The sequence below is a fragment of the Numida meleagris genome, chromosome 4 (assembly GCF_002078875.1).
Source record: "Numida meleagris isolate 19003 breed g44 Domestic line chromosome 4, NumMel1.0, whole genome shotgun sequence".
In the NCBI taxonomy this organism is placed as follows: domain Eukaryota; kingdom Metazoa; phylum Chordata; class Aves; order Galliformes; family Numididae; genus Numida; species Numida meleagris.
The window spans coordinates 8,425,848-8,442,657 of record NC_034412.1 but is presented as its reverse complement, the minus strand read 5'-3'; the positions used below and the strand labels follow the sequence as shown (position 1 = coordinate 8,442,657).

Genomic DNA, 16,810 nt, shown 5'->3' with positions numbered 1-16,810 from the left:
CCAGGTGAGGTCTCACCAGCACAGAGCAAAGAGGCAGGATCACCTCCCTCACCCTGCTGGCCACGCGGCTTTGGGTACAGCCACAGGAGTTTGCCGAGGCCAGCTGCGAAGGGGCTACGTGTAGGAAATGCCCTCCGACCATTCCCTGCTGTGCTGAGACGTGAGCACAGCACAGCACCGCACAGCACAGCACCGCACCGCACCGCACCGCAGCGCACCGCACCGCAGCGCACCGCACCGCAGCGCACACGCGCCACGCGCCACCCCCCACCCCTCTCGCGCTCTGAGCCCGCCGAGCTCCCGTCGCTACTTCCGGCGCAGGACCGGAAGCGGAAGGAGGAGCAGTGGCAGCGTGAGGAGATGGCGGCCCGCGGCTCCGCGAAGCGTGGGGCAAGTGCTGGTGCGGCCCGCGGCTCCGAGCCGCAGGAGGAGCCCCCGCCGCCGCTTCAGGCCGTGCTGGTCGCCGACAGCTTCAACCGCCGTTTCTTCCCCATCTCCAAAGACCGTCCGCGGGTGAGGAAACCCTCTCCTCTCTGCCCGCTGCCCTGCCGGGAGAGCCCCGCGCTGGGGAGGGAGGGAGCGCGGTACCCGGTGGGTCTCGGGCTGCTGTCGGGCCCGGAAGCCTCCGGCGGTTCTCCTCTTTCTGAAGGGACCGTGGCCCCGTTAGGGAGGCAGTGAGGAGCCCAGCGCTGAGCTGGTTGTGATGGCTTTGCCATATGTCGGGGAAAGGCGGGTCATGCTGTGTTGTCAAAGAAATAAGCAAAGTCTTTGTTGTGTCGGTAACGGGTGGAATAATACGGCCAGCAAAATGGATGGGGAAAGCACTTTAGTTACCTGGATCAGAAAGCCCCATGTTGAAGGAAAGAGTGTTTCCAGAGAGCTGAGGTCTGAACAATACCCCAGCTCATTTACTAATTAAATGTTTGTGTTAGTCATAATTATCCTCATAGCATAAAGCCTCGAACAAAACATCACAAAAAGAGTTAAAGAACAGTAAGATAGCATTCAGTTGTAAATCAGTGACTTGGTTTAAAAGCAGGGATTGTATCTCAAGACAGGAGAATAGTTACTTTGCTTCAAATTGAGTCTTTTTTTCTTCTTCCCACTGTTTTTCATTCTGGGCACGCGTATTCCTGTGGCTTCATCACTCACATCTGACAGGTTTTTCTTGTAACAGATGAAGCCTGAGTCAGGGAATTGGCAAGCTGGCATTTTTTTTCTATTTCTAGTCTCATGCAAATCTTCTTAAAGAGCTTTGTATGTGATGACTTTACCTTGTTTATGCCTTCCTTGGTGAAGTGAGGATCTGACCCAATAGAATATCAGAAACTAGTTCTTACTGTTTAGACCCAGACTGAATATTTTAGTTGAAAGGAGGCAGTACAGCTATTCATGGTTTTTTTCTGGCACTGCTGATGGTCCTATGTTCTGAAGTTGAGAAGTGCTTGCTTCTGCTGAGGTACAGTGTTCAGTTCTCTGTGTGTCTCTTCTTCTCAGGCTCTTTTACCTATGGCAAATGTGGCCATGATTGATTATACCTTGGAGTTCCTAACAGCAACCGGAGTAGAAGAAACCTTTGTTTTCTGCTGTTGGAAGTCAGCTGAGATAAAAGAGCATCTACAGTAAGAATCTCTTCTCCTTTTTAGCTTTATCAAGGGAAGTATTCTTTTTATCTTCCAACAAACCTCAAAGATTTTATATTACACTGATCCTTCTGCTGAAAACTGTGTGCTATAGGTTGCCTTTCAAGGAATGCCTCCTAACTCATTTCAAAAAAGACCATTCCTCCTGCGGAGGGGTGTGGTTGTTCAGTGTTTTAAAATGGTTGAGTGTTTGGGGACTGTATTTAAAAGGAGGAGGTGCGTGGCTAGCTGTGTAAATTGCAGTACCAGCCCTTTCATTATTCTCTGTCTTGAAGTGTAATGAAGCTTATGGAAGCAGGTGTGTCTGACAGCACCTTTGTCTCTGCTTACTGCAGGCTTGCATGCTAAATGGAAGCAGGCAGTCTTTACTGTTGTCAGAGAAAAAAACATTGGGCTGTGTGTAATTTTCTTCTCCACTGTCAAACTTTGCTTTTAGTGAAGTCCGGTCTTTTAAATTCCTGTAAGCTTCAGTCTCAGTTTGATGTTTTTCAATTCATCTGCGGCAAGTAAATGGACATGCCTAAGCACGTGGATGTGGGGCTCATTGGAATAGGACTCTCAGTGCTTTCACTTATGGATGTGCCATGCCTTGGGACTCTATGTCCTACTGTGTTCTCTATAGGATTAACCTTTTTATGCCTTTTTGATGTATTTCTCTCTTTTAGAAAATCCAAGTGGTGCCGCCACACCTCTCCCAACACGGTGCGCTTTGTGACTTCGGACCTGTACCGCTCCCTCGGTGATGTGCTGCGGGATGTCGATGCCAAGTCCCTCGTCCGTTCTGACTTCATTCTTGTCACTGGGGATGTGGTATCCAACCTCAATATATCCAGAGCCTTGGAAGAGCACAAGTAGGTGCTGAAAGAAGCTCTTGCTTGCCTGATGTGCTTGTCTGGGCTCTGTCCGGAGAGTGATTTTAAAATTGTCCTCTTATTTTTTCAGGTTACGTCGTAAGATGGAAAAGAATGTTTCTGTGATGACGATGATTTTCAAGGAGTCCTCACCTGGTCACCATGCGAGGTGCAAAGAGGATGACATTGTTATTGCTATGGACAGTGCCACAAACCGTGTCCTTCACTATCAGAGAACCCAGGGGCTGAAACGCTTCCGCTTTCCTATGGTGCGTCTGGAACCTGATGGGTGAAAAAGGGCTGCAGTAGTGAAGCAGCCCACCCCAAGGAAATCCTCCTTGAGTGAGGGCTGGGAAACTGTTCTTGCTGCTTCTTTTGGAGGAGCAGATGATAGGAAGTAACTCTTGGTAAACTGTCTTTTTTTCCTTTAACTTTATTTAAGGCTTGGTGAAATGGTGCTGGGACTCATTTCAGCGTTTGAAGATGGGGCAGACATTTCTCAAAATTCAGTTTGAATCCTTTTTGCTATATGAAACAAGGGAGATGGATGGTCTGTGTTGACGCAGATGATTTGTGTATGATAGTAGTATATGGAACTCCTATGCTCCTGTCATACATAATCCATTTCTAAGTGGCACTGAGTCTGACTCGGAGTGGAATTACAGGAGGTGCAAGTTGTATTACCACCCATCTCTTCTATCTGCACTGTTTCCTTAGAAAGGTGATGGGCTCTGCTAATAATGTATTAAGTACTCAGTTAATATCTGTGGAGGTATTTTCTCCAGTGAGATAAATAGACATTTTTCTTTTTCAACTCAGAACCAAGACTATGAACATATGGCACTTTCATCCCCAGGTCAGCGATCAGTAGACTATTTTTTTTAACCTTCAAATGAACAAATCATTGCCTGAAATGAAAAAGGAAAAAAAAAAGCTGTAAAAATCCACAGGAGGTATGAAAGCTATGAATATTGCATTTCAATTTATTGGTGTTCTTTGTACACTTGTGGCTTTTAGCAACTGAAGATAAGGAGCCTCCTGAAAGAAAAGGGATTGTTTGATGTACAAGCTGTTTCTTGGAGAGTTTCTTGGAGAGCTGCATTGCGTAAGGATGAGGGCAGTTTCTGCTGGCTCATGCACAGCTGTGTGCACGAGGCTGTGCCTGCTAAGCTTGTGTCTCAGTGTTGATTGTAGACTTCTTTGATCTCCAGAACAGCACCTACTTTAAGAATTCAATCAATACGATACTTCTGGCTTGTAGAAGACTTCTGGGGTTCAGTACTGAATGAGACACTCAGATCATCTATTTTTTTTTCCCTGTTTCAGAGCCTGTTTCAGAACTCTATTGAGAATGTTGAGGTGCGCCATGACTTGCTGGATTGTCACATCAGCATCTGTTCTCCACAGGTGAGTACTGCCCTTCAGAGTGTCCAAAATTCAATTGGCCTTGCTTCCTTGGCACTGCTGATATGTGGAGGGTGCCTTTGATGTACTAAGTTTGGAAACCAGAACTCCCAGCCATGCTCAGTGACTGAGCTAGGATCTTGTGGCACTGCTGTGCTGACTGCGAGAGCTCAGTCTGTGTGCCATCCCGTACTCAAGCCCATGCAGAGCTAAACAGTACATGCATCAGTAGACTGAATAACTATGCACAAGATGAAACCATACTGGAAAGTAAGCAATTTCACTTGGAGTAAAGTCAAGTCTGTAGAGCAGAGGTGATAGCTATGCTGTGAAAGTGTCAGTACTTGAAAGGTGATACCATTTTAGGCTAAGATTCAGGATTATTCTGGCTTAGGCTTGGTAGCATTTCCTCCAAATCTTAAAAGACTTGTCTCAAGCCTTGCTTTGGAAGTGAAACTACAAAGCAAGGCTGGGTGGACGGCTTGGAGGTGCTAAAGATGTTTTTTTGCCTATTCTGAAAACCAGAATTTGTTCATAGTCTAAGGTAGGAGGAAGAGAGGAAAGGTCAACACTCCTACCAGCAGGAATCAAAGCTTTATTCAAGGCAAGAGCATTACTTTCCTATAACGTGCAAGTCCTCTCTCTCTGAGAACCACGGAGTAGCCGTCAATTAACTGGCTTCTCTGACCACTTTTTCTGTAATTGTACTACTTACACTTTATTCCTGACAGGTGGCTGAGCTTTTCACAGACAATTTTGACTACCAGACACGGGATGACTTTGTGCGTGGTCTGTTAGTGAATGAGGAGGTAAGGAGAGGAATGTTACACGGGAGATCCTGTTACCTTGGACTAGAGAATCCTCTGACATATCCTGTTTCCAGATCCTGGGGAACCAAATCCATATGCATGTAACGACAGAAGAATATGGTGCTCACATATGCAACCTACTAATGTATGAAGCTGTGTGCTCTGACATCATCAGGCGCTGGGTTTATCCTTTGACTCCAGAGATGAACTTCACTGATGACAAGAATCAGAGTTATACCCATTCTAAGCACAACATTTACCGAGGAGTGGATGTTAGCCTTGGCCATGGCAGCATGCTGAAAGAGAACGTGCTCATTGGGCAGGGAACAGTCATCGGCAGCAACTGCTCAATAATGAACAGTGTTATTGGGCAGAACTGTAGGATAGGTGAGTATGAGAGTTGGGGGTGTGCATGGCATGCCAGATAAGGACACGAGTTGTTGGGATTTTATTTTTAAAGTTCATGTGGCTCTGGGGAAGGATGCTGGATACTTAAGGACTTCGAATGGGAAGAAAGGAGAAAAGCATTGTTTTCTTCAGGGGTATGACAATGATGCTGAAAGGTGAAAGGCACTTCATGGGAATAAATTTTTTTTAGCAGAAGAGAATGCTTAATGTAGTAGAGAGCGCTTAATAAGAATTATTACCTGCCCAAGTCCTGCAAATAAAGGATGTCTGTCCCCGTTTTTGTGAGCTATATGGTACTCCTACTTTCTAGTTCTGGCTCAATTTTTCTTTTTGTAATTTGATTTGGCTGTGTTTGTACAAAACCAGGATGTCGGTTGGTATTGTCAACTTGTTTGTTCTCCATGGAGATCTAACTGATCTTTTAGCTTTGAGTAAGAAGTGGAGGCAGGCCCGTAAGGCTGCTTTTTTTTTTTTTTCCATCTAACGTCCATTATGCATCAAGGGCATTTAGTCCTAGATTCAGCAAGATGCTTACTAGTGGACTCAATACTGTGGGAGAGTAGCAGTCTACCTTGCTCAAAGTGTTTGTACTTGCTGATGTATAACAGGTGATGAAGTCACTTTGGATGGAGCTTTTCTTTGGGATGGAGTACACATAGCAGATAAAGTGGATATCCGCCATTCTGTTATCTGTGATGAAGCTGAAGTGAAGGAGAAAGTAAAGCTAAAACCCCACTGTGTCCTCTCCTCTCAGGTGACCTATGTTTGTTTCTGTTCTGCTTTCTACTTTCCTTGGCCATACCAGAATACAGGGCTATTTTAGGCATTTTCTCAGACGTGGTTGCTGCTCCCACTTCCTTCAAGCACCTTGGCTAGGGTAGCTTGATATGTGGCCTAGCAATGCTTACTTCATTTATGTTTGTCTGACCCTCCCTTGAAATAGCTTTTCTGGAGCTGCTATCCTCCCTTATGGTGGAGGGATAAAGGAGCAGTCAGGGTATTACTTCACTGAGATACATTGCACGTATTTTTCAGGTAGTTGTTGGTCCTGACATCACTCTTTCAGAGGGCACAGTGATCTCCCTGCACCCACCAGATGAGGAGGAGGAGGATGACGACCAGTTCAGTGATGATTCTGGTGTGAACAAGGAGGAGAGTAAAGTGAAGCTGAAAGGTATGAGAGTTTCTGGCTCCATGCTCTTGGGATGTATGAAGGACTTTGCTCTTCATCTTCTGGGGGTCTTCCTCGTTCCATACTCTGCAGTTGCAGGCAGGAGCTTAACGCTGCATTCAACATGGAACATGTGTTTTCAGTAAGTGAGGCGAGGATATTTGATGGAAGTTGGACAGTGGAGTGTTCTGTCTCAGTATCCCAGCACTAAAATCTGTGTGGACTCAGCTGTTTTCCATTTTTCCTGGAGTTAAGCTGAAGTTGAAAAAGATGCTTAATTCAGGGCAGGTTGTAAGATGTATGTCCTTGTACCTGGACTGTGTCCAAGGACTTTGTCTGTGTGAGATACTGTTCCTACCAGTCTAGCGAGGGATCTGAACATGCTCAGTGGAATGTTGCTTTTGTTGCAGGGGGTGAGATGATCTCTTGTCGAGGCAATTTGGAAGATAAAAGCTGAAAACTGTATGCACCTGGAGGAACCCCAGCTTCCTCTTGATGTAGGGTGTTTAGGAGCAGTAGTATGTAAATTTTACCAGTGTTTTTTGAATACTCTGATATTGGACCTGCTTATGGGTAAACCTACCTTCTGATTGCTTTTCTTTTTCAGGTTACAACAAAAAGGATGTAGGCTCAGAAGGCAGAGGCTATCTCTGGAAAGCAGATGACAAAAATGAAGATGATGAAGAGCAGAGACAGAGTCTATGGGGTGAGAAGGAGTTTGGTGTAGTTATGTGGGGATGGACAGACAGACTTTCAGTGTCAGGGAAACTTTCTGAGTGGGACACTGTTAACAGTTCCCAGAACAAGGCTTGGGCTTCATGAAGCAGTCAGGCTTCCAGATAATGGATTTGTATGTGGATGTGAGGGGGTACTTAGAAAGTGATGGGCCAGGTTCTCTCTTTGTGTGCTCTGTGAAAGGCGGTTCACTTGCATGAACGCACACAGCTGTCTGTTCTCTGAAGGACACGCTGTGGGCTAGCAGATCCTCCCATAGAGGGGGTAGGCTTTGGCTGTCCTGGGTTCTGGTTTTCTTCCAGCTAGTGACAGAGTGCTGACACGGCTCTATAATGAGTCAGCAGTCTGCATGAGATGCATTTGCTTCTGTCCCTGTCCTTTGCTGTCTGCCTGCAGACTCTTAAAAAGTCCCCTTGTCCCAGTGCCAGCTGTAGTGTTCCCTCTGCAGCAATTCTAACCATCTGGACCTGTAAGTAAAATATTCCTTGCAAGGACAGATAGTTGCTGACTCAGTTGTGAATTCTCTGCGACACCTGGTTTTTCACACATGTGACAACTGCGGCTTTAGAGCATTGAAAACTGTGTCTTCTCTTCTTCATCAGGCCCAGCTATGCTTTCAGAAGAAGAGAGTGAGTCAGACAGTGACCTGAGCATGGGCTCTGAGGAGCTGGACAGCCGGGCAGCATCCCCTCAGCTAGACGACATCAAAGGTGAGAGAGGGGGCCATTGAGAACAGTGATGAGTCTACAGGAAATGCAGACAGAGATTTACGCTGCTATCCAGAAGGCCTGTGGATAGGTGTAATGTTTGCTTCCTTACATCACTTTACTGCATTTTATACCTTGTTGTGTTTTTTTTAACATTCCCCTTATTGCTGTTGTGCATTAACCCAAGACAGCCAAGGGTGAGAAGCTAGATGAGGATCCTTCGTCTTTCTCACTCATCATCAGTGGGCCTTCATGAAGGTGACCTCCTTGACTTGTCTGCTCAGATAGCAGAGTCACTGCCCAAACTCAGATTATATGAAGGTCTGACAAAGCTTCTCTGTGCAAACAGCTTACTGCTATTGTACTCAATAACTTCCTTGTAGTAGCTGCCTCTTTTGGCAGATATGCTTTTTTTTTTTTTGTGGAGTTAATGTGGGATTGAAATGGATTCAGACTAAACAAGGAAAGAAAAAACTCACCTTTTTCACCTGAAAAAACCTGCCCAAAGGAAATCAATACATTCTAACTTTGAATTCCTGCTTTTAGGTAAGGGAATATGAGGTTTTTGTCTGAATAGGAAAGGATTGATTGTGGAAGTATAATAGAAACTGTTCTGAAAGATTGCAAAGATAAATAGATTTGTACTGATTTGCATGGTTAGATCAATGATACCTGTCAGATCTTCTCCTTTATTTGAATTGTACCACTATTTTAAAGTATAGTTGATGTGTGTTTGTATAAACTTGTGGAGAGCAAATAGATTTCTGTATCAGAAGACTTCCTTTGTTAAGGCCATGGTTTCTTTGGTAATGAACAACGTGAAGAATCTGTTCTTCCTTGACCCATCTAACTACCTGTCTTTTCTTCTATTAGTTTTCCAGAATGAGGTTCTGGGTACATTACAGAGGGGTGAAGAAGAAAACATTTCCTGTGACAACCTGGTCCTGGAAATCAACTCTCTCAAGTGAGTGTCCCCTTAGGAAGATGCTGTATGTTATTCTGAACAGTTGTGTTTGACAGTGGATCGAGAAAGAGGAGAAATCACATGGATACCTATGCTTGAGTGTTACATATTAATTTTGCCAGTATTGCAGAAGGAGAAATGCTAATCAGAGGTTTTGGCTGAATGTTGATGGGAGTTAATGTATCTGTAGCTTCCTCAATCATTAAGCTTTACTAGCCCCAATTCTGTAACAGGAGGTGGAATTACTCTTAAGTAACTATGGACCACAGACAGCAAGCCAATTCTAAGCACCAATTTCATGTAAGCTCATGCAGGAACTGCTGCTCTATGGATTGCAGCGTTCAACCAGTGGCCTGCAGCTGAAACTGTGCTGTGGTGTGGCTTGTCTACTGTCTTTATACAGCAGCAAATCTGGAACGTGTAATCAGAGTGCCTTTTACCTAATGTTTCTTAAATACAAACCTGTTTTCCTTCTTTTGCGCAACAGTATTCATGCAGCACTCTAGTAAATGTGAGGGTGCTGTCCCTGCAGCAGCTCGTTCCTCTGTGATAGCAAGTTTTCAGGACTTCTGGTCTTACACAAGGGTAATGCAAGGTGATTTTATTATGTGAACATGGGGTAGGGTTTTTTGGTTTTTTTTTTGGGGGGGGGGGGGAGGAGGGGAGAGTGACAACCTGGAGAGAGAAAAAAGAAAAAAAAGAGCAGAACATTTGACTTACGTCTTCCACTATATCTCTGTGAGGAACCACAGTCTGCAAAGATAAACTTCTGTGAAATGTTCATTTAATTTTTTTTGCCTTTTTCCTTGCAGGTACGCATATAACATCAGTCTGAATGAGATGATGCAGGTGCTCAGTAAAGTGATTCTGGAGTTCCCACTACAGCAGCTGGATGCAAACCTGGACTCCCAGAACTATTTCTCAGCATTACTTCCTGTGAGTGCTGCTCCATTTGACTCTTCTTGGGGCTTGTCTTCTGGTGTGTAGGAGTCTGCCTGAGGTACTTCCTGGTTGATAAGTCTTCTTTCTTAAGCCTGAAGCCACTTGAACTCCTCAAGTCTGTGAGCCTTTTTGTTTTCTAAAGAAATAAAAATGAACTGAAATTTTCGTACCTGCTTAATAGAACTCCACTCAGACTGCAGGTGTGGGGAGCTCTACTTCAGTACCTCTGATTATTGCCTGTTTTCTGTGTGATAGTAGAACGTATAACTTGTAGAAGAGATCAGGGAGGGACTGAAGAGTTGTCTTCAAGGGCTTTCCCAGGAACTCGATTCCAGTCCATTCTTGCGGCAGCAGGGAACTCTCCTCTCCCAGTGGGATCTTTTCCAAGGCACTGGAAAATTTAGAAATAAGGATGTAGTGCGGGACCATGTCAAAGGCCTTGCGTGAGTCCAGGTGTATGACATCAGCTGCCCTTCCTTTGTCCACTGGTGCCGTCACTCCCATCATAGGAGGCCACCACGCTGGTCAGGCAGGATTGGCCCTTGGTGAAGCTGTGCCCACTGTTTCAGATCATCTCCACATCTTGCATGTTTCTTAGCATCTCTTCTAGGAGGATCCGCTCCATAATCCTCCCAGGCACAGACATGAGGCTCACAGTCTCCAAGTGTTCCTGTTTAAAGAACAGCCACCAAGTTTCTTAGAGCAGTGAACAACTTGTAGTCACCTAGCTACTAACTTAAAGGACTGTACTTCTTACTAATACTTACATCTTAAGAATCCCAAGCACTAGCTTGGTATAAGTTAGTGCATTATGAAAATGTAGCTGAAGTTTGTAGCTATGCAGCTAAAATGGCCTCAGTCAATAGTTGTATTAGGCTGAGATGTGCTTGTAATGGCTTACATATGGCAAAGTTATTTTGTGTGAGATGGGAATACTTGAATTGTGAGAGAGTTGAATATTGGAAGCCTACTGTACTTTGGAGAACTGTATCACATTTCTTACTCTCCTTGTCGCTCAGTTCTGGTGAGGGGATGCTAAAGGGAGATGGGTTGTTTGTGCAAGAGCAATGGTAGAGCAGTCTCAGACAGCTCAGATGGGGAAACCGTGGAAATGTCATAGTTATGATGTATGATTTGACTTGAAACCACAGTATGTGCTCTGAAGTGCTGGCTCCTGAATATGAAGCTCTGAAATGTTGCAACAATTTAGGAAACGAGCATCTGGTAAAGGGTATGCCCTTGGGTATTTTTCAGATGAGATGTAGAGGTCTGAGAAATAGTCACTCAGTCACACAGAGATGGTACAGAAAACATGACCTTTCTCAGACTGTAGGCGCACCTTGGGTGAACGTGGCTGAAGCTGCAGTGCTTCTGTTGTCACCGAAGCAGTATCAAACAAAGTTATGTAGGTGAGGATGTCTGAAAAGATCTAGGGGAGGCAGTTTTAGGGATTCCCCAAGATAGTGCTTCGGTTCTCAGATCTAAGTGTTAGTTATTGCTGAGCTGGCTAGCGTTGGCACTGCTGCCCAGCAGCTAGCATCTATGGTGCATCCCTTCAGGTTTTGGTTGGGGATCCTTCCTCTTCTGTAATATCGTGCAGGAGCACACAACATGGGATTGTGCATGCAGGGAACAAATGGATCTTTGCTTCTGTGGAAGCTGGTAATTTTCTCAGCACACTCTTTTTCTCTTTGTTATTATTTGCTCTTCTGCTTTGAAAGAAAGTTCCGCTAAAATGTTAGCTGCTTTTTGGTGGAAAGTTTGAGAGCGTGTACGTACCCCTCTGTATCAGTCTGCTGTGAAGTGATTTTCTCTGAGAACCAGGCTCTGTTAAACACATTTATTGTAATAATGCAGTATTCCACTCAGGGAATCAAAACCGAGAAGACTTACAGATGTTCTCAAGGCTGTTTGGTGAAACCAGGTCTTGTCTGTGCACACGAGATATAATAGCATCTGTTTCATGGACAGAGGAGGGCAAAAACATGGACTGGTCAGCTGAAGAGTTTTGTAAAATGCTGCTCTGGGTCAGTTTCTCAGTGCAGCACAGCTGAGAAGCTGGGCTGAGTGCACACATTATCTCATAGCTCAGGAACACTTCTGTGCTTTCTCCCTGCAGCTGTTGAAGAACTGGACCCCGTTGTTTAAGAACTACATAAAACGTTCCTCAGATCACTTGAATGCCTTATTTGCCATCGAGGAATTCTTCCTGGAACACGACAGTCTTTGCACATCAATAGCTAAAGTGAGTATCCACTCCCAGCTCTGACGACTTGTTTTCACTGCAGTTGTGATGAAATGCATCTTGTTCGCATCATCAGCTTGTCTGCTTCAGAGGAGAGAAAACTGGGGTCTCAGTTGGAGAGTGTGTTTAGGAAATCTAGCTATAACAGTTGCTTTTTTTGTCTGTGTATGACTCTGAGCACAGTTGAGGGTAATTATTAAATACTGGCATGAAGCCTGAAGTGAGCTGTCACTTCACAGCTTCTAACCTAGGTGCCCTTGTGTGGTGCTGCGTGGAGAGGTGAGGCCATTCACCTCTTTGTTTGTGGTGCCTGGGATCTAACTACAAATGGTTTATACTACTTTAGAGTGCAAAACAAGCAATGCTGGGAATAAGAAAAGAATTATTATTCTGGCTGACCTAGTTGTGAAACTGGGAATAAAGAGGAGCTGACACGTGGCTTATTACCTATCTCCCTGCTTCTTAGAGTTTTCAGTATATTCCTACCTACAAATATTTTGTCCATGCATTCTTTCTGCCCTTTCAGACTGAGAGTATTTGATTGAGATTGTAAGTTTTTTCCCATACCACTGTCTCAGGAAGCCCCTGTCTATTCTGCAAGAGCTCTTGTAGGGTCTGCTTAACTCCTGGTTTCCCAAAAAAGAGTAATCCTAACTTCAGCTACTGAGGTTTCTGGCTAATGGCAAAGCACTTAGCGTGGATCAGAGCCAAAACCCTGAGGTTTGGTGAGCCAAAATGTCATTGAATTGTAGCAATTATTTGGCATGTGTCCATTGTTCTGGGAGCCTGGGTTTCCCTGGAGGCTGAGAATTGAAGTGACACTTTATATTTGGAGCTGGCAGCCAGCTTTGTCAGTGCTCTGCCGCAAGGAGATGAACTGCAAAGTGCCTGCTCTGCCAGAGCACAAAGGCACCCTGAGAAAGAATGATTGCATCTTACCCTCACTGTGCTGGGCAGGAGTTTGAGCTGTCAAATGACCAATTGCTTTGACACCTGCCATAAGGCACTTTTAAGAGAACTGTCAGGAAGAGGGAGCCTGGGGCAGGACGGATGGATTTTTTGCTCTTCTCTTCATACGCTGCTGTTGAGTGTATCAGGGCCTGTATGAGAGTGTCTTATCTGATCTGCTTTGTGGATGGGTTTTGCAGTGCTTTAAAAGGAGAACCAAAGCAACATCTTGAACTGACACTCTCTGTGTCTGTGGCCTTTTATTGCAGGGTATGCTTTGAGAGCTGTGGGCAACCACAGAGCTGTAGCTGATGGGGCTTGAGCTTTGACTCATCATGTGTCATAGCATCCAGCTATCAGGAGCATAAGGCTTAATAGGGAAAACAGTTATTTTTAACATCAAAATCAAAATGAAACAAATTGATTGTTTTCTGCTGAAGATGGAGCTGGGAGCCATAAATTATATGCAGACTTTGGGCTTGGACATGAGCTCATTCCAAAAGAGTTTTATAAAGAGCCTTGTTGTTCTTTTCTAATCAATGCAGGTGTTGATGACGTTTTACCAGCTGGAAATTCTGGAAGAAGATGTAATTCTCAACTGGTTTTCTCTGCGGGACACATCTGACAAGGGAAAGCAGCTTCGTAAAAACCAGAGGGTAAGTCCCAGAAGTGTGGAGTTGATTGTGTGTGTGTTTGTTGAGTTTTTGTTTTGCTTTAAAAGTTGCAACAGCTGCTAGAAGGAACTGAAGAGTTGAGTTCAATGCCACTGTCACCTTCTGTGGAGCAGCTGCTGTTGCATGGTAGGCCAGTAATGCACCAGTGTAGAGAATGCTGAACAGTGCAACTTTACTGTCCAGAATGGATATTTCTGTGCATTCTGCCATAATCATCCTGTTTTGATGAGGAATGGGGGTAGGAGCAGAGAAGTATTGTTTTTAGTGGGTTCAGTAGCATGAGGCTGGTGCTTTCTGAAGTAGCAGCACAGTTTCTCAAAGCCAACACCCATTTGAAATGGGCTTTAGGCCAATGCCCTGTTTGCTGGCCCCCTGCAATTCCTTTGAAGCTTTCCTTCCTGGCTCACCAGCCCCTTTGCATATATTTCTAAGCATCTGCAGTACTGAGTGGTTTCGTTTGGCTTGTGTTGCGAAGGAGCATATAACTTCCCCCCTCAATCAGACAGAATTTTGTGCTGCAGTTTGGCTAAGGTGCTGCTGTCATCTCTCCTCCCTTGAGCTCTGGAAAACTCTCACACTTGTGTCATCTGGCTGAGTGTTGCGGGGATTGTTTGGCTGGAGGAATCCAGTGCATCTGAATCTGTTCTTATGTGCGATAGTAGTACTTAAAGCAGCACAATATAGTTGTCGAGTGTTCCCAGCACCTGTTTGTCACTTGTTACCCAATTACGTTTTGTTCTGTCTGCAGCTTCAGAAGTTCATCCAGTGGCTGGAGGAGGCAGAAGAAGAGTCGTCTGATGGCGACCAAGACTGACATGGTGACTAGGCATGAGAAGAGGCACTCTCACTGCCTTTCTGGGCTGAGTGGGCAGGGCAAGATCAGTGCCAGTGCATGGTGTGTAGATGTGGGGCCTGACATCAAAGTGACTGACAATCCCATCACTAATTGTGTTGTGCATTCCCAACTTTGCCACTTCCCTCCCTCCGTGCTTCCCTCGCTTGCCTAGTGGCACATTACGTTGGATGGTTGCAGCACGGTGTAAAAATGATATGGGAAAAGCAGGAGGTGATAATACCTAGAATCCTTGTGGAGCCTGGGTATGGTATGCTGTAAGCTGTCTTTTGGGAACTCCTTGTTACTAATACAAAGGGAGCAAATAGATGCAAATGCATACAACACTCTTGTAAATCAAATTGTTGGGGTTGTGGAAGAGTGGTCATACAGCTAAGTTATTGGGAGTCATTATTGCTTCTGGAGCTAAGAGAGCTCCTGCTGAAGGGACACTGGCAAGGTTGGTAAGTAGAAGCACGTGAATTAGGATCTGGAGTGCAGGACTGGGATTCAAGAGTTCCTGTGCCTTGAGAAGATACAGTTAGTTGTCCTAGGATGCCCGAGGCACTTTGCAGTCCAGAAGGTGTTTCTGTGATCTTTACGAAAGGGAGAACCTCTTGCCATCTGCTGTGCTATGATCTAAAGAAAGCTTGCACAGCAGAGCTGGTAATAGCATGTGTTTTCCCCCTTCTTTACAACAGGGGATCATATAAACTCAGCTCCCCCAGCAGGGTTGGCTAACAGCAGATGCACACTGCTCAGTGAAATGCTGTATGGTTTACTGCATCCTAGGTGCGATCTCCAGCTTAGCAGACACATTGTTTTAGAAGTGTCTCTTTGTTTTGTTTTTTTTTTTTTATAAAAGGGGAGCAGAGATGCCTAGCTCCTCCTGCTGCACAGCTACACTTGTGTTTTGCTCTGGGGGCACTGTCCGAACCAGCTGCTTTCAGGCGAATGCAAGTTGTGAAGTTCTGCTCCAGTGTGAAAAGGAGCGAATGATATTTCTTTCAACAGCATGTGCTTTGGGTTTCCAAGTGATTTCAGTTACACAAGCTCGCCTACTCAAACTTCACATCTTTTTATTTATTTAAGAACTTCCCTCAGACAGCAGGAAAAGTGCTGCGAACCCATTGCAAGGGTCAGCAGCCGCAGAGCTGCTGTGTGTGTGCAGCAGGGAATGAGCGTGCCCCCAGCACAATGTGCAGCAGCGAGAAGGCCTTTAAGAACAGCTTGCTTAGAAGTGTCGCTGCACTGTGTTCTTCTCAGCTCTTACAAACAAGAGCAAAAAAGGCCCAGTGAGAATCAGCTTCAGTTCATAGATGGGTTATAAGTTGGATGTTCTGACCTTGCCTCTGCCCCTTCAGGAGGAGCATGGAATAAACCCCATGAGAGGGAGGGGAATATGCACTGGAGCTGCCCACTCAGGATCTTTACTTGGCCGTTCCACGGTGCCACAAATGTCAGTGGGGGGACAGCGTTGGATGCTGGAGGCCGGGGGTACTGCCTCTTCCAAACTGATGTTGCAGGGCCATCTTGTGCACTCACACTACCAGTTGCCAGGATTGTGCATAAACTGCTTGTTTTCTGACACTGCAAACTCAGTCTTGTAAATGTTGGGGAAATGGCATCTGCGTTTTCTGTATCTGCCAATATTTAATTCAGGGAGCAAATAAAAACTATCCTGGTGATACTGGCCTGCTTGCTTTGTTTGTGTGTGTGTCCGTTCGTTGTACGTGCTTGAGCTGGGTTTACAAGTAAGCTAGGTAACAGCATTACTACTTTTTCCTCAAGAGATTTCAAGCACACATTAAGCAGGTAAGGTGTCAGTGCTCTGTTGAATTGGTATAAATGCTCAGTGATTGATTGCTTGTGACCTCGTTATTTGGAAGTAGAGAACAGTTTGTTAAAACTTCTGAACTTAGAATCCTGATGTGAGCGAGGTTTAGTTCTGTGCAGGCTCATGGAAATCCTATGAAACCTGTTCTCACCATAGCAAAGAAAAAACTAGTGTGAATAGTGGTAATGTACTGGGCCGTGCCCTCCTTATAGTGGTGTGTGTAGTGGGTTGTCTTGGAGGTGCCAAGAATAGAACAGCAAAAAGGACTTGAGGTTCTCTAGGGAGGAGTTCTGGCATAATACAGCATCCCTATGGGCGGGTGAGTGTATACTGTTTTACAGAAGTATTAACTGCATTGCTTAAGCATAGGGACAGCTTGATGGTTTCCCCTGGGGACAGCAGAGATGGGGTATGTGGAGTTCCAAAGGGCCTGGAGCTGGAGCACCGCGAGGAGCAGATGATGTCCCCTATTCTCGGAGGTGTGAGGAGCACGGGGAGAGCGCAAAGGGGGGGCAGAAGGAACCGCAGCTGTGTGCGGGAGGTGCTGCGGGTTGAGGGGCGCAGAGCCCCCTGGGTGCGGGGCTGTCCCTGTGCGTGAAGCGCCGTCATGGGGCGTAAGGGGAACAAAGCCAAAGCGGGG

General features: G+C 45.4%; 1 protein-coding gene across 1 annotated transcript; it reads left to right on the top strand.

The window, feature by feature from the left end:
• Nucleotides 1–16,028, top strand: EIF2B5 (eukaryotic translation initiation factor 2B subunit epsilon). The gene is made up of 16 exons (XM_021395955.1): nt 1–513; nt 1,498–1,622; nt 2,309–2,494; nt 2,586–2,763; nt 3,821–3,901; nt 4,630–4,707; nt 4,782–5,094; nt 5,724–5,869; nt 6,151–6,289; nt 6,894–6,992; nt 7,624–7,731; nt 8,602–8,692; nt 9,505–9,628; nt 11,754–11,879; nt 13,373–13,483; nt 14,250–16,028. Exons 1-16 carry the CDS (start codon nt 361–363, stop codon nt 14,313–14,315), a joined length of 2,124 nt encoding a protein of 707 aa, XP_021251630.1. The 5' UTR covers nt 1–360; the 3' UTR covers nt 14,316–16,028.